Source organism: Aptenodytes patagonicus, chromosome 12 (assembly GCF_965638725.1).
Source record: "Aptenodytes patagonicus chromosome 12, bAptPat1.pri.cur, whole genome shotgun sequence".
NCBI lineage: Eukaryota > Metazoa > Chordata > Aves > Sphenisciformes > Spheniscidae > Aptenodytes > Aptenodytes patagonicus.
The window spans coordinates 12,239,568-12,254,517 of record NC_134960.1 but is presented as its reverse complement, the minus strand read 5'-3'; the positions used below and the strand labels follow the sequence as shown (position 1 = coordinate 12,254,517).

The following is a 14,950-nucleotide window of genomic DNA, read 5'->3' as shown; positions in this document are numbered from 1 at the left end:
GTGTGTTCCCTTCTGCTTAAGGCCCTGGAGGACGAGCTGAACCAGAAGAAGCGTGAGCAGGAGATGTTCTTCAAGCTGAGCGAGGAGGCAGATGGACAGACACCAGCATCCCCAACCAAACATGCCAAGTTCGTCCCATTCAGCTCCACAGAGAGCTCGTAACGCCTCACAGCTGGCAGGCCACCAGCTGGTACTTGCTGTGTCCTCCTGGGCTGCAGGCGGGCAACTTGGACTTGGAAGACCCTCTCAGCAGCCTCTTCTTACAACAGCACCCTCCTGTCCCCTCGCTCTGTCTGGGATAAACATGGCCTCTGTCCTGCACTGGGGGATGCTGACTGGAAGTTTGGTGGCTTTTCCAGGGGCTGGCCTGCTCAGCACAGCTCCACGCTGGGAAGCCGGGCAGGACCCTTTCTGCGATCATACTTGCACTGTTAGCTGGATGCGTTGCCTCTCACGTGAGCCTGGTGCTCACTGGGCTTGTCATCTCAGACTGAAGCAATAACGGCTCTGAACAGGAGAAACGGGCGGTGGCTCCTGGCCTCTGTGCAGTAGTTATCAGCCTCTCTCTCCACTGTGGCTGCTCCTCCTCCCGGTAAAGACTAGTCTGGGGCAGAGCAGCTTTGGTTAACCTTGGCCTTGTGGCCCCCCCAACACTTGCCTTAGATTTATTTCTATCTACTGTGGCCCTCTTTTGCTCAAGGGAGACAGTGACTTGGATTTTTTTTTTTGCCTTGAGGAAGGAGGGTTGGGTTTTTTCTTTCCTGTTTCTCATACAGACTATGCAGAAAGGGGACTGGCTGGACGTCCTTCCAAAGATGCTTCTGCTTCTTCATTTGGCGTGATTGCTGGCACCACAGTCCCTCGGCACCTAGCTAACACTATCTTATCAGAAACTGGACTATGGCATAATTAAACTGTTCAGCTGGCTGCAGGCTTTTGTCTCAAAGAAGTGTGTGTGTATGGGCAGAGGGGGAGGTTTGTAACAGTGCTCAGTCCTGCGGTGAAACAGTGAGGTATTGGTCACACTCATGTGCCTTCTGGTCAGGACAAGTGAGGGGCAGAAGGGTGTTATTGCCAGAACCCTCATGATCACACATGTGCTTGCGATTTTTTTTTTAAGTGCTGTATATGTGTTGGCCATGTGGGTCAGCCAACCTGGCCACTCTGCAGTCAGGGTTCAGGGCTGCAAAGCGTCATTTGGAAGGAATAAAGGAGTCTTGAAACAAGGGATGCAAGGGAAGAGAAGATGCAAAGGCAGGTCACGGTGGCTTGTTACTCTCAGCATCACTTTCTCCACTGCTGTCTCATCTCCTTATGATGTGCCACAGTTTCTTGGATGATTTTCCTGGCTTTCAGCTTAGAGTCATGCTGCAGAGTGGCAGAGCAGTGGCAGGTCCAGCCCTCTGTCCTTTCTGCTCCATGGTGATGTGTCTTGGTTGGGCTGCCTTCTTCCACCTGCACAAGGCACTGCTTGGCTGAGCTGCTGGGTAGGACCCAGAGCACAGACCTGGGTAGGGGGACAGAGACCTCACTGGGCAGCACCTTCTTCTTTACACAACCAAAAGGTGTAAGGTAGCACTTAAGGTTTTTCTCTCTGTTGATCTCTGGACAACATTGTTTGGTTTAGGCCTGCTTCCAGAGCAAGAAATAATGTCTCTACTTAAAAAAATGTTATTTTAAAGTCTCAGGTGTTGATTTAGAGACATACTGGCATTTCAGGAAAAGGTGGTATGTGATGTGCTACACTTCCAGGTACCTAGGTGAGGGAGCCAACCCCCAGGTCATTAACACCTCTTTCATCTGAGGAGGGCATTTACATTTACTACCCATTTAGAGTTTGTAATACATATTTATAAGCTTCCTCCAAACTAGCAAGACTACATCTATTTGGGCCATTCCAAGTTTCTTCTGAATTCACACCATTGATGTCTTTATTAATGAATATAGCCTAGATGGAGATCTTAAGGGCTGGGACCCTTTGCAAGCAGACTGCATAGCAGCTTTTTAGTAACTGGCCTGTCCTCCTAGGAAGACCATCTGTCCCATCTCCAAAAGTATTGACTATGCCTTTCAGATACGATAGCACCAGGTTGGGAGCTGATGTAAAATTAATGAATGCAGGGGGTTGTTCCTGAACAATGTGCTGGTTTGAGACTTTAAATTGCATTAGAAATGTGTGCTGGCAGCCCCAGCAGTTTTGCTCCTGGTCCCATTGGGGTCAGGCTGGAGCTAGTCTATGAAATGGTTGTTGTCACAGAAACCAGTACCTGGTGCCTGTCCTTTCACGTGTTATGTGTGACTTGCAGAAGGATGTCCTGCAGCATACTGTTCATAACATACCTCCTCCAGCTGAAGGGCATTGCCGCTTCTGACTGCTGCCTTGCACCAGCCCAGGGAGCGCCAGCTCTCTCTGGATGTTGTGCAGCCATGAGGAAGGAGACTGTTTCTGGAGACTTTAAGAGCTGATGTGATGCCCTTACAGTAAATCGGTTGTCCCTTTCTCCAGTCCAGCTTATTTGCAGTCTGGAGCTAGCAACGTAATTTTGCTTTTGCTAACAGAGGGTGGGAATGGTTTTGTCCCCTGCCCTTTCCCCATTCTCTGTTCCCTCTCTGGGTGTGCCAGGGCTCTAGTACCATGTCCCTCTCCTAGAAGAGGGCAGGGGAGCACATCTTCTGATTGCCATGTTTACAGGGTGGTTATATTTCCCCCCCCCCCCCCTTTCAAAAGAGGATGTTTTTATTGTTTCCTGTTCAGAAGGAACCGTGAATAAACCCCGCTTGTTTTTGAGGGGGGATGGGATGCCATTTTTTTTAAAATGTGGCTTTGAATAAAAAGTGGTTTTTAATATTTTGTAAAGTGTCCTCAGTGGGGTGACCACTGTGATGTAAAGGCCCTTCTAATAAAGTAACAGACTGAGAAACCTGGGCATGTGTCTGATTTCCTGCCTGATCACCGGCTGTGGCCTCAGACCAGCTTTGCTTCTAGTGTAGGCTTTGCTGACTTACAGAAACCTCCAGAGCCAGTTCTGGCATGTGAACCTTGCAAGGCTGAACTTCCAGTTCTTTAAAATAGAGCTAGTTCCTTCAGAAGCACTTCTGCTGCATGCTGCAGCTCAGCGGCAATAACATCTTTGCTAAGACAGTGAAACTCTGGTAAACTGAAGTGCAGCAGCAGTTGTCTCGATGGCTTCGTTGTGTGTTAAAATAGTGCTCGGCTGACCCTGCTTGGTGAAGAGGGAGTATTGCATCCTGTTGTCTGAAGGGTGAAAACCATGGATGCGTGGCTTTTTCTTCCTTTTTTATTAGCTTGTCTGGCCGTGACAGAAGATACCGGACAAATGCCTCAGCTCCCTTGCTTTTTGGGACAAGGAGGTCCTAGGGATGCCCCCCGTCTCCTCCCCACTCTGCCCTCAGCTGAGGAGCGCTTGGATCCTGGAAATGCATTACAAGGCCAATATGCAGATCACATCTTCCCCTATCAGTGCAGCGGGAGACCTCTGCTTGCTCCCCTGGGCTGCTCAGGAAAGCTCCCACCACGTCTGTAACCAACCACAGGGCCTGTGTGGTCTTAATTTTGTGCTTGGAGATTTTTACCTGCTGATTTAGTTATGATTTCTTTCATCCAGATGCCCTACACCAAGCAAGGACACACGGTGTGCAAGGGCAGCTTTGACACTAGCCCAGGGAGTTGGTAGGGTTTTCTCCTTGTTTTTTGGAAGGTTGCTCCGGAGCCTGCCAACTTATACCTTGGGTTTCATGTGGGAGATTATCTTGCTACCTGTGTCTACCCTGGTTGGGTAGTATCGCAGGCTGTGAGTTCAGATGTGAGGTGGTGAAAGGGAGAGGGAGTTGTTACTGTGTGGTGGTGGTGGTGGTGTTTACATGGGCAGCCCTGTGGTAAGAGAAGGACAAGAGCAAAGCATGAGGGTGCCCATCTCCTTGCCCCATGAGAATAGTAAGAAATGAAGTAGCTGAGGACACATAATTAGCCATTTCCTTCGTTTGCATTTACCAGGACTGCACTGTCCCCTGAGACACGCTGGTCAAAAATGGCCTCACTCAATGTATCCCAGTGAAGCAGAAGATCTCATGGGAGTATTTAACTTCATCTGCATGTCCTTGGCAGTGCCTGAGGGAAGCTTCAACCGTGAGGCTACTTATATTTATAAATATGTTGAAAGTACTGTGTATTCCAGAAATAACCATTATCTACTATTCTGCCCTAGTGCAATGCTGAAAACAGAGCAAAAGTAAAAAACTCTTTTAATTTTTAAAAATTGAGATGACAGCCCTGAAAAGTTACTGGTGCTGCAGCAGCTGTAGCATTCTCAGCTCCCCGCATTGCCTCCTCTGCACCTTCCTGTCATGTCTGGGCTCCAAGGTCCTCTGAGCTGCCCAAAGGATTTTGCAGCATTCCTGCTATGATTGGGATGATGAAACTCTCTGGGGGAAGAAAAAGGAGGGCAGGCAGGGAGAATCATGGAGTTGGGGCTTGTGCCTAACTGCCTGCCTCCTGTGGCTGCATCTACTCTCCTTCCCTTGCTGCAGGAGGACAGCTGGAGGTGAGCACTGCCCTAGGCACTTCCTTCAAAAGTCATCTGCACCCTGTTAAGTCAAATGCTGTTGCATGTTCTCCTGCTGCATTGGCCGCTGGTTTGATTCTCCAAATGCCAAACTACCCAGGGCTCGAACAAGCCAAGCCTCTCCAGAGGCTGGTGGCTCTGCCTCGCTGATGGGGTTTGTTGTTGCCCATCTCCTGGGTGGGATGGGGCTGGGTCGTTAGTACATGTCACCCTAGCACCCCACCTGCCCTCACAAACACCCACTGGGACTCCCCTGGGCCTGGTTTCCAGGCTTGCAAGGGTAGCAGGGGTGATGTTTGCGCTTCTTTCTCTTGTTCACTAGATGGCACACACACTGAAACAGCGGCTCCGGAGCTCTGCTGCTGCCTGCACAAGCACAGAGCTGGAGCTGAGCTGTCCCCTTGCGCTGAAATGTTTGCTCACTCTTTTTCCTGGATTCGTCATTCGCTATGGCACACCTTTCACTGGATCTCTGCTTCTCATCGGTGCTTCAGTATTTTGTTTCTCACTCTAGTGTTGTCCTCAGGAGTTTTCCAGGGTTCCCCTGCTCACCGGCACCTGCGTGCCAGAACAGCCTCCCCCTTTTTGAGGGCTGAGCATCCCCTCCACAGGGTCTGCTTCTCCCTGCTGCCATACCTCCATGCAGGATGGGTGCAATCCGCTGCCAGGCTGACTGTGATGGGTGTCATCCACACCACACAGCTAAAACCAACAAAACTGGGGTCAAAGCAATGGAAAATCATTCCTGGTGGTGGCTAAGAATCAGTGCAATCCAGCCCTGGTGATACAGTGGGTAACCACTGCTCTGCTGGGCTTCAGCTGGAAAGATTTGCCCTCTGTTGTGGTAGGAGCATAATTTTTGTCTTATCTTTGTGAGGGAGCTCAGGGAAGACAGATGCATTTGTTCTGTACACAGGGGAGGACCGGGAACATTTAGCTACCTGGCACACACTCATAATTCTTAAATTAAAAAAGCAAGCAGAAGTAGTGACCTCTCCATGCCAGAAGGACTGCAGGTACTGTTTCCTCTGCAGCTCAGGGCTCGTGGTGGGGCACTGCTTTCTCATTCTATTGCATCCTTGACACCTGACAGACCTCAGGGACGGCCCAGCTGTGCCCGAACAGCTGGAGCCTGCTTACAGCCAAGCAGAAACCCATTTGCACATCCAAGCTGATGGCTGGCTTTTCAGAAGTCACTCATCCTCTTGATTTAAATTGCTCGGCTGATCCTGACAGAGAGAAGGGAGAGTGCACATGGGTCAAGGAGATCTTGACTCTTCAGTAGGTGTTGAGCTCTCCCATGTAGTTATTTTGTTTGGATTAACAACACTCCAACCTTTGGTTAGGGCAGCAGGAGATTACTTTGTCCCAAAACTGCCCTCAGTTGCACCTGTACCCTTGTACCACCTAAACTCATTGTGGGAAGTGCTGCTGCCAGATCTCTGCTGCTTCTGCAGCCACACCACCAGAGGTGTGGGCCAAGCACAGGACTCCCAGGTCAATCACAAAACCCTCATTTGGGCTCCCTTAGCAAATGCTTGGCAGTTTCCTTGATAAATTACTGAGGTGCAGTAGAGTCCAAGCCAGGCTGTATGTCTTTACGGCTGGCTTCCCAGCATGCCTCCCTTGGGAGGCAATCAGGTCAGCATGCAAAGCCGGGCTCCGCTCATCTCAACAGCTCTCACCAGATCTGTTAATTAAACACAGGAGCCATTTTGCAGCATTAGCTGTGATTGTCTCCATCCTCTGCTTGTTCCTGGGCAGTTGGAAGCAGTCAGGCTGCAGTTGATGCCTGGTGCTGTCCGGGGCCAGGAGCGATGGACTCACTTCAGCCCCCTCTAAGCAGGTTACGGTGCTGGGGAAGCGATGCCGATGCTTGAGTTCTTCTGACTGATTTGGTGCAGTCGCTTGGCTCCCTGCCAGTGTTCATAGGCCTGGAGTGGGTTTACGCTGGAAGACATGGATAAAATACCCCTGTGTGTAGCAAGCTGGCTGTCTTATACAATGATTTATACCAGATATAAAGGAATGGCCCGACAGCCCAGCAGCGTGCACCATGGAGCCGCATCCAGGGCGGTACACAGAAAGGACCTTGGAAGGGTGAAGGCAGGAAACCAGGGTCTGGTCCCTGGAGCAGGTAGGTCCAAAATGCTATGAGAGCTCATTCATATGTTCTCCTTTTGCTTTCCATGTCACACATCTCTGTGTGGGGACGTTGTGGCACAGGGAAATGGATTTATCAGCAAGGGAATACCCAAAGGTTTCGTGCACCCCTGAGAAGGGGAGGTGGGCACAAAGCTTCCCCAAGCAAAGCACCATCTGTGTCCCTCTGGGCTGCTTCAAGCTCAGGAGTGAGGTGTCACCATGTGGTGTTCATTCTGTTTCTTGTGGGTTCCCAACTGTGGCGGTGGAGCCAGGATTAAAGGAAAGGGGGAGGCCAGCATGAAGGCTGCTGATGAAGGTGCACAGCAGTACGGTGCTTGACAGTGGCTGGGCATGGCCTTGTGGAGGGGGACGGCAGGGAACAGGCACTGTGGTTGTAAAAACGGGCAGAACTTGTCATCCCCCCCCCAAATCCGCCATCTGCCTCCATGCTAAAGTGACAGTCTGGAGACAGGATTTCTGTCCCCTCGAGTCTGTGGCCAGTATGAGATGACATAAACATGAGTAGGGATGAGGCTCCTTTCGGAGCTATCTCATAGACTTCCCTGCTTGTTCTCACACTTTGCTTCTGCTGCTGGTCCTTACTGTGCTGGCCATCAGGACAGCTCTTCCACCCTGCTGGCATGCTGTGCAGGGTCCTGTGTGCTGGGGGTGTTGCAGCTGGTGGCACCTGGGACTCCTGCTGTTCATCGGCTGCTTGCCCAGCACGCCGACTGTCCTACACCATCTCTCTGTGCTGCAGCTATCACTGCTTCTAAAGCTAGACCAAACAAATCTGGCAAGAAAACACAGTTTAGCCTCTTCATAGCTACTGCACCTATAGGTCAAAATGCTCTCTGAATTCCACGTTCTCGATGTGCTCTTCCCAGATGGCTTTTTCAATTTTTTTTTTTCCCCGCAGACTGATCCTAGGGTTCATGGGTAGTGAGTCCAAGGTGTCTGGATGGTGGACTTCATGTTAATGTACAGAGGGACTGGGCAGCAAGATGATCAATCTGGCTATGTTGTTTTCAGTGCACGAGGGATGTAGGGTCAGTCTGTGCACTCCTGTAAAACCAAATTACCAGGCTGTTTCAGACCAGCTCTGCATACACACGACTAGTGTCCTGGGCACAGTCACCCTCTCCCTGGATGCCTGGCAATCGCACAGTCACTGCTAACTAGAACAAACGAGCACCCGAAGCAGGAGGGACAGCTGCAGCCATAGCATTCGTAACTCAGTTGCCTCACTTAATTCCCTTCACCTTGCAATTTATCATCTATTGCATTTTGTTTAGTGTGTTTCTGTGCTTCTTTTTGTGGTTCACATATCCAATTACCTGCTTCTGTTATCCCTGTGATCCCCTTGCCTGGCCTTTCAATCCTCAGCTCTTCAGGTTACATCCTTCTCTGCGTTGCTCAATTGCAGTGCCCTCAGCTGCTCTCTACCCTGGTTTCTCCTTTCAGCATGTGAAGACCAGTAATTGTTTCATTCCTCTCTTAATCCGCTTTCTCCAGTGTTCCACATCTCCTCAATGTAAATTTCTTCTCTTACCAACATGATGAACAGCTGCTTTGGATGTTTTCCTCACCATCCTTTGTGGGATTTGTGCATCTTTTCCTGCTGGGAGAAGAAAGGGAGAGCTCTCAGGGCCTCTCCATGGCCTCTTGCCCACCTACCTTCAACATGTGTCTGACGGAGGAGTGAAAATGGGGCCAGGGCAGGGAAGGGAGTGTTGTGCAGCTGGTCCACAAGTAAACCAGCCCTGTGGTGGCATGCCAGGAGGTGTCAGGGAGGTCAGCGGTGGCCCCTTCAGACAATCTAGTATCCTTCCTGCAGCCACTTCCTCTGCAGGGGCACCGTGGTCTTGGGCTTAGCTGAGGGGGAGGAGGATGAAGATGAGCCCTTTGGGAGGGCAAGGGGGGGAAAATAAAGCCCTGGCAACCTGCCTGCACCTCCACTAATTCTCTGGGGTGGTTGTAGCAAAGTTAACAGTACAAAAAGGAGCCACGTTTAAGGAGCTGCTAAAGAGTGAGATGAGTTGTTTATGATTAAATTAAATCCATATGAAAGCTAATGACCTGCCAGTGCAAGCCTTGGGTAACTTTATAATGTAATTAAAAGCCCAACGGGGAAGAGACCTGTGGTTATGCCACGTGTTGAGGAGCTGCTGAGAAGACGGAGGCCGTGGGTGGCACTGACGTAGAGAAGTGCCTAGTCTCTGCCTTGTCTCCTCCGCTGCCTCAAGGGCAGAGCTGGGCACAGAGTGTGTCATGAGGGGGTGGGCTGCCAGGGAGGAGACGTGGGGTGCAGTGGCTCAGCTCCCAGCTTCCAGGGGTATGCGGGTTGTCCTGGATAAGGCAGTTCGGGTGATCTGACTGTACCAACAATCAACAAAGCTGCCTTTTTCTGCTCAATTCATTTCCCGGATCCTTTAGGGATGCGGCTGCTGGTGACCATGCCAGCACCACTGTGGGGCCCGTTGTTATGGGACAAGAGCAAGGAGAAGAATCAAAACCTGGCGATGGAGCCCACGCACAGGCCCACCACGCCGGGCAAGATGGCCAAGCCTGGACCCCCTCCAGCCCCGCAGCCACCTCCCTGCGAAGGGCAAAGAGCCAGCTGCACCCTCCGAAAAACTCTGCCCTCCCCAGAGACACGGCCGAGTTATCTTCCGCTCTCCATCTCGGGAGGGGGGGACCGCGCGGCGGTGCACCCCCTGCCAACAGCCGCGCGTGGGGCGGACACGCGTGGGGCGGGCGGTGCCGGTCGCCCCTTTAAGCGGGCGGCGGCGGGGCCGCCCCGCCGGCCGGGATAGGCCGAGGCGGGCCGGGGCCGCCTCCCGCCCTCGGCAGCGGGCGGCTCGGCTCGGCGCTGCAGGCTCCCGTCCCGGCTGCGTGCGCCAGTGCCTCCCCCAGCGCCGCCGCCGCTCCCCGCTTCGCCGCTGGCGCCGGGCTGCGAGGGGCAGAGGCGGAGGCATGCCCAGGCGGAGCATCGCGGAGGTGAAGGTGCTGGACGTGCAGAAGCGGCGCATCCCCAACAAGCACTATGTGAGTGGCTCGGCTCGGGGCGCCCCGCTCCGCCGCGCCCGGCCCTGGGCAAACAAAGGCCGGGCGCTGCCGGCCCGCCGGCGGCTCCGCTCCCCCACGGCCGCCCCGGCGGCGGGCAGCGGCCACGGAGCCCCGGCCCCGGGGCGGGCGGGAGGAGGAGGGCGGCAGCCCCCCGGCGTCTCCCGTGGGGGTCACCCGGTGCCCCTCCTGCCAGCGGGGGAACGCGCTGCCTCTCCCCCCCCAGACCCCTGCTACCGGGGGAGGCGGGTGGGGACATCGCCGCGCTTGGGGGGGCAGCGCCGGTGGTGACCCTGTGCGGGACCCGCCGAGGGGAAGCGCCGGGAGGTGCCGGAGAATAGCTGCGGGTGGGTTTTTGCTGGAGGGGCTCCTAGGGCAGCTCCGGGAGGAGGAGGCATCGCTGGGGCACCGCTGAGAAGTGCCTCTGCTTTCGTGGGGGTGCAGCGTTTGGCAGAGGGGCTCTGAAACCTGTTGGCTGCAGAGTCCCGGGGCAAGGGACCATCCGGCTCCTTCCTTCTGCGCCTGGGACAGTGCCGCCGTCCCTGTGAGGTGTTTCCTCGTGTCCCCTGCACTCCTTCTGCGTGAGCTGCCCGGGAAGCACATTCCTGCATGCTCCAGGGCATCTTCCAAACGGTTGTGGGTTGTCTGTTTTTGAAGTGGTTGGGATTTTTTTTTTTTTTAATTCTTTAAACTTTGGTGTGCTTCCAGGCATCTGCAGAGACCTTGTGGGTGAATGTTGGCAACAACTGTAAAACAAAGACCAAAACGTTCTCCCCACCCCGTTCGCCTTAGACCGGGGGTGACCCAGTGACACACTGTTCGTGGTGCATTTGGGTTGTGAGGATGTGGTGTTTGCTCTGGCTGGAGCATGTTGTATTGGTGGAGCCAAGCACCCTGAGCTCTTGGGAGATCAGGGGCTTCTCCGGGTCACCCCGGCTGCTTTGTGGCAGTGAGCAACAGTTGGAGGAAAGCAGAGGGCAGGCCAGCTCTAGTCAGGATGGAGGGGAGGGTAAAAGGGACTGTTACCCTCTCCTTGCATCCAGGGTTGTGGTGTGGCTGCTGCCGCCCAACCCCTTATCACCCCTTCTTCCTTTCCTGCCCTGCCTGTGGCTTTATCAGCCTTGGCTGAGCCTGGCCCCAGCTCCAGATGTGGCCCCCTTCCTGCCGTGTTCATCCCAGACTTACTCATCGTAGCCGGGTTATGCATCCGATCTGGAGGAGCGTGTACGTGAGGAGGTTTGCTGAGCTCCGTACGCTTCTGTTTGTCTTGGCGGATCTGTTGCACTGCCATCAGGTCCCGTAACGGGGCTCGGATGGGTTCGCCTGCGGCTACTCCTCTGTTCTCCCTTCTGGGCCTTCCCGTTCCCTTGCTGGGGGTGAGAGCTCCTTGCACCCATCTGGACCTGCATCCCCACGGCTGGGATGTGCACCCCCAGTGCTGGACACGATCTGTTTTGGGCACCATCCCTGCTCACCCTCCACCAGCAGGGGCGAGGCGGGTGGTGTTGGGCATAGCACAAATAATCCCTGTGAGGCTGGAAATCCGGGACAGAGGTGTTTTCTAAAAAGAGAGACGTATGGTGGGGCAGCTGGGTGGGGGCACCGGAGCAGAAGCTCCTGGGGCGGTGGGAGAAGGTGGCTGCACGCAGCTCATGACAGCCAGCTGTGTAGCCCGGCCGCTCGGCCGCCTGCTCCCTCCTCAACTGGCAGCTCGAGTCCTCTGCCTTTAACCTTTCCCTGTACTTGTCTTGGACCGAAACCCGGCAGTGTGAGCCAGTGCGGCTTGTGGCAGGGCTGAGCCCAGGGAGGGGCAGGCAGTTTGCAGGCAGCAGCCTCCCTGGGGCAGCACTGGAGTGAATGGGAGCGCTCGCCTTGTTTGAGGGGATCGATAGGAACTAGGCAGATTCACAAAGCCAGTTAATTATGTGGAATCAAAACCTTCTTTTCTTTTTTTTTTTTCCTTCCTCCTCCTGCAAAGAGAGGGAGAGGAGGGGCAGCAAACTGCGGCTGAGTTATCTTCCTTTAGACCGTATCTGCTGGCATGCTGCAAATCTGAGTCAACCACAAAGTGTACATGTTAAACCTTTGCTCTCTGGCTTCTCATTGCTGAACATAAATGTGCTCTCCATCCCCTGGGGCAGCCGCTCGCTGTCCCCAGGGAGGCTGGAGGAGCATGTCGGCTCTTCCTCCCGTTGCCTCTGCACTGGCCTGACGGGCGAGTGACCCGTACCACTCGGGCTCAGGCTGCTCTCTGCATCGGCAAGAAGCTTTTCTTTGCCGGACAAAGGTGCAGTTGTGTTGGCTGTAGTGAGGCCACAGCAGAAAGTCATGAATTCCAGTTTCCCAGAAAAGTGAGATCAAACCAGTGTTTCAAGTCCTTATTGACGCCCGCGGTGGGGAGGGGCTGTAGGAAAGGCCAGCTCTATTCAGGCCGACATAGTTCACTCATCACCTTGGTAATCAACACAAAAAGAGTTGTGTTGCCTGAGACAAAAACTTGTGGTGTTTTGCAGCTCTGATTTGAAGCAGGAGACACCATATTCCCGCAAACTGAGGGGCTCGGGCTGGGTGAGGACACAGCAAGGTGCTGGGAAGGGTTTGGGTAGTTGGGTGCCAGCTCAAATGCATGCTGAGCTGAGTGTTGGGATTTAACTGGGGACCTGAACACAGCCACATGCCCTCGAATGTGTGTGTGCCCGTGAATGGCACTGGCTCAAATCCTGGTGCAAGAGAGCATCAGTTTGGTGTGCTGCTGTCTTGCTGCTTCTCACACCGTGTCTGGTGGCTGTGCTCCCCTGGAAGGATACACCAGGACAACAGTGCAGTTGTCCCATCTCCTGTCTATCCTCCTTACCCTGGTGACAACCCAGTACCTGACCTGAGGGTGGAAGGAGCTGGGTGGGTTGTTCAAAGGAAGCTCAGGAGTGTTTAAAGCCATTTGGGGGATAGGGGGAATGGGAACAGCTTTGTGATTGCTTTTCTCTTCGGTGAGGTGTTAAACCCTTTGGTGGGTGCTGCAATGAGCACTGCTGGCAGGGGTCAGGCTAAATTGCAATTAGCGGGGGATGCTCTCCCCATGCATGCTTTTTTCCTTGCAGTCAGCCTTGTGCTGGAAGGTTTTTGCTGCTGTGGTGTTGGCATGGTGCGAGGCCGACACGTCTGCTCCTGTTCTTGTCAAACCAACTCCGCTCACACATGTGGAAGGGCCGAGAGGGGAAGGATAACCGAGCTTCTTGCTCCAAGTGATAGGGGCCTTGAATTTGCTCTGCCGACTGTGAAACTGTATCACACTGTATTGCAGTGGCACCTCTCCTGGGCTGCTAACCCCAGCTGCTTCAATTGCACTTGTGCCACTTGTGTCTTTAAGCTTTTTCTCATGGGCAGTACCTGGAAGGGGCAGTGAGAAATGATCCTTTTGCAGGTGTTCGTTGCAGGATGCACTGCTCTGATCCTGTTGAGAGAGAATAACCGAGCTCGGGATCTCGGCAGCCCACTGTCCAAGTGAAGAAGGGGACTCCCATCCTTCAGGCAGTGGCTGGAGGGTCACCCTGCAGTGACATTTCCCATACAATCCTATGTTAAGTCATTACAGCTCATGCCCCTCAGGGACGCTGCTGGCGAGGGCTCCAGGGCCATACTGCAAATCTGAAAAGGCAAAGTCCAATAGCAAAGTTTAAAAATAATCATTCTGGGCGACAGAGTAGCAGACTGTCATTTCTACGGTCTGGCCAAGTCTCAAATTCTGATAAATGAATGTTTATTCAGAAAAGACCCAAAACAAAAACATAGTTGAAATGGACTAAATTTTCCTTTAAAGGACTTCACGCAGGATCTTTTTATAGTTTTGTGTTTGTTATTCTTTAGTAGAAGTCCCTAAAATAAAGCCTTTCCCTACTAAATCCAGATTTTGGTTGTTTTTTTGCCCTTAGGCAAGCTTCAGGACCTTTCGTTTTAATACAGCTGTAATTTGTGTGTTTTGTTCTATGTGTTAGTAACAATGTCATTGAATTGCATCTTCATTTCTACCATCCTGTCCACCAAGAACACTTACATAGTTCCTATAGTTTTAAATGGTTACTCCAGAGCACAAACCAAAAATATATATGTACATCTGACAGGCAAGAAAGAGCAGCATGCTCTTTGGTTGTGTTAGTTTATTGGAAAATCTGGACTATGCTCTTGCAGGACTTCCTTTCCTGGCCTCCATGCACAGATATATCACTTTAAAAAGGGGAAATTTAAACAAAAGTTTATTTTGCAAGCTCAGTTAACAAGATTGCAAACTTTAAACAAGGTGAATACCCATGCATATTGAACCACCTTATTTGTGGCAGCTGCCTTGCGAAAGTAATTAACAGTGCGTGTTGGAATCTGGTGCCTAGATGATGGCATCTATAGATATTTTAAAACAAGTTTGATGAAAAACACATTCAAAAAGTAGATGTGTTATATTTTTGATGTGGAATTTGTGGCGTGATAGTAGGTGTCTTTTCTGCTCCTGTTCCTTGTAGTGGTGAGGCTGTCAGTGATTTCAGTCGTTGTCCAACCCAATCCCATTGCTTATCTGGAATTGACTATGGAGCATTCAGAGAAGAGTGCTTGAATGGCAAGAGGAGGAGGAGGGCTGCTGATCTATAGATTCAGTCATTCTTCAGTGCCTTGTACGTGTAAAGCAGAAGATGTCTTCTGGAGAACGTGTGTCCCATGGACCTGTGTGTCATGGTCCCCTGGTCCTGACTTGCCCAGCTGAAGCAGAGCTCTGTGGGGACCTGATACAGCATCACCTTGTACAGCTGTGTTATTTCTGCCATTATGAATCATGCCGGTTGCTTGGCTTAAAAAGGGCATTGGGGGATGACTCCCCCCGTGCCACACTCTCTGGGGAGCGTGACCATGCTTTTGGTATGGTGGGAATGTCCTGTGGGGAACCAAAGGAGCTGGGTGTGTTTAGACCAAGGGAGCAGGAGGTTAAAATGAATAGTGTGAAATCCATCCAGGGGCTGTTAACTAAACTAGGAATGAAAGAGAGCAAAAGCGAAACCAGAACGTATGAAGTAAGGCTGAACCCAGGAGGCTGGAGTCTCTGCCACGGCAAAGAGTTTCTGAGCATCAGTAGCCCCCAGAGGTTTGAGGGCTTTCTCAGCATCCTCAGCAGT

The 14,950-nt window shown here is 52.5% G+C and overlaps 2 protein-coding genes across 3 annotated transcripts in view; both read left to right on the top strand.

Annotated features, from left to right (window-relative positions):
* STK10 (serine/threonine kinase 10) overlaps positions 1 to 2,920 on the top strand; it is a 52,033-nt gene extending 49,113 nt beyond the window's left edge. Inside the window, exon 19 of the mRNA XM_076349860.1 lies at positions 22 to 2,920. Within this exon, the coding sequence (XP_076205975.1) occupies positions 22 to 162 (141 nt within the window). The 3' untranslated portion in view covers positions 163 to 2,920. The remainder of the gene's footprint in view (positions 1 to 21) is intronic.
* Positions 2,921 to 9,660: 6,740 nt separating this feature from the next.
* Positions 9,661 to 14,950, top strand: part of SH3PXD2B (SH3 and PX domains 2B) — a 79,129-nt gene continuing 73,839 nt past the window's right edge. For both annotated transcript variants that reach the window (XM_076349731.1, XM_076349730.1), the window contains exon 1: positions 9,661 to 9,776. In XM_076349731.1, coding sequence (XP_076205846.1) covers positions 9,705 to 9,776 — 72 coding nt within the window. In that variant the 5' untranslated portion in view covers positions 9,661 to 9,704. The remainder of the gene's footprint in view (positions 9,777 to 14,950) is intronic.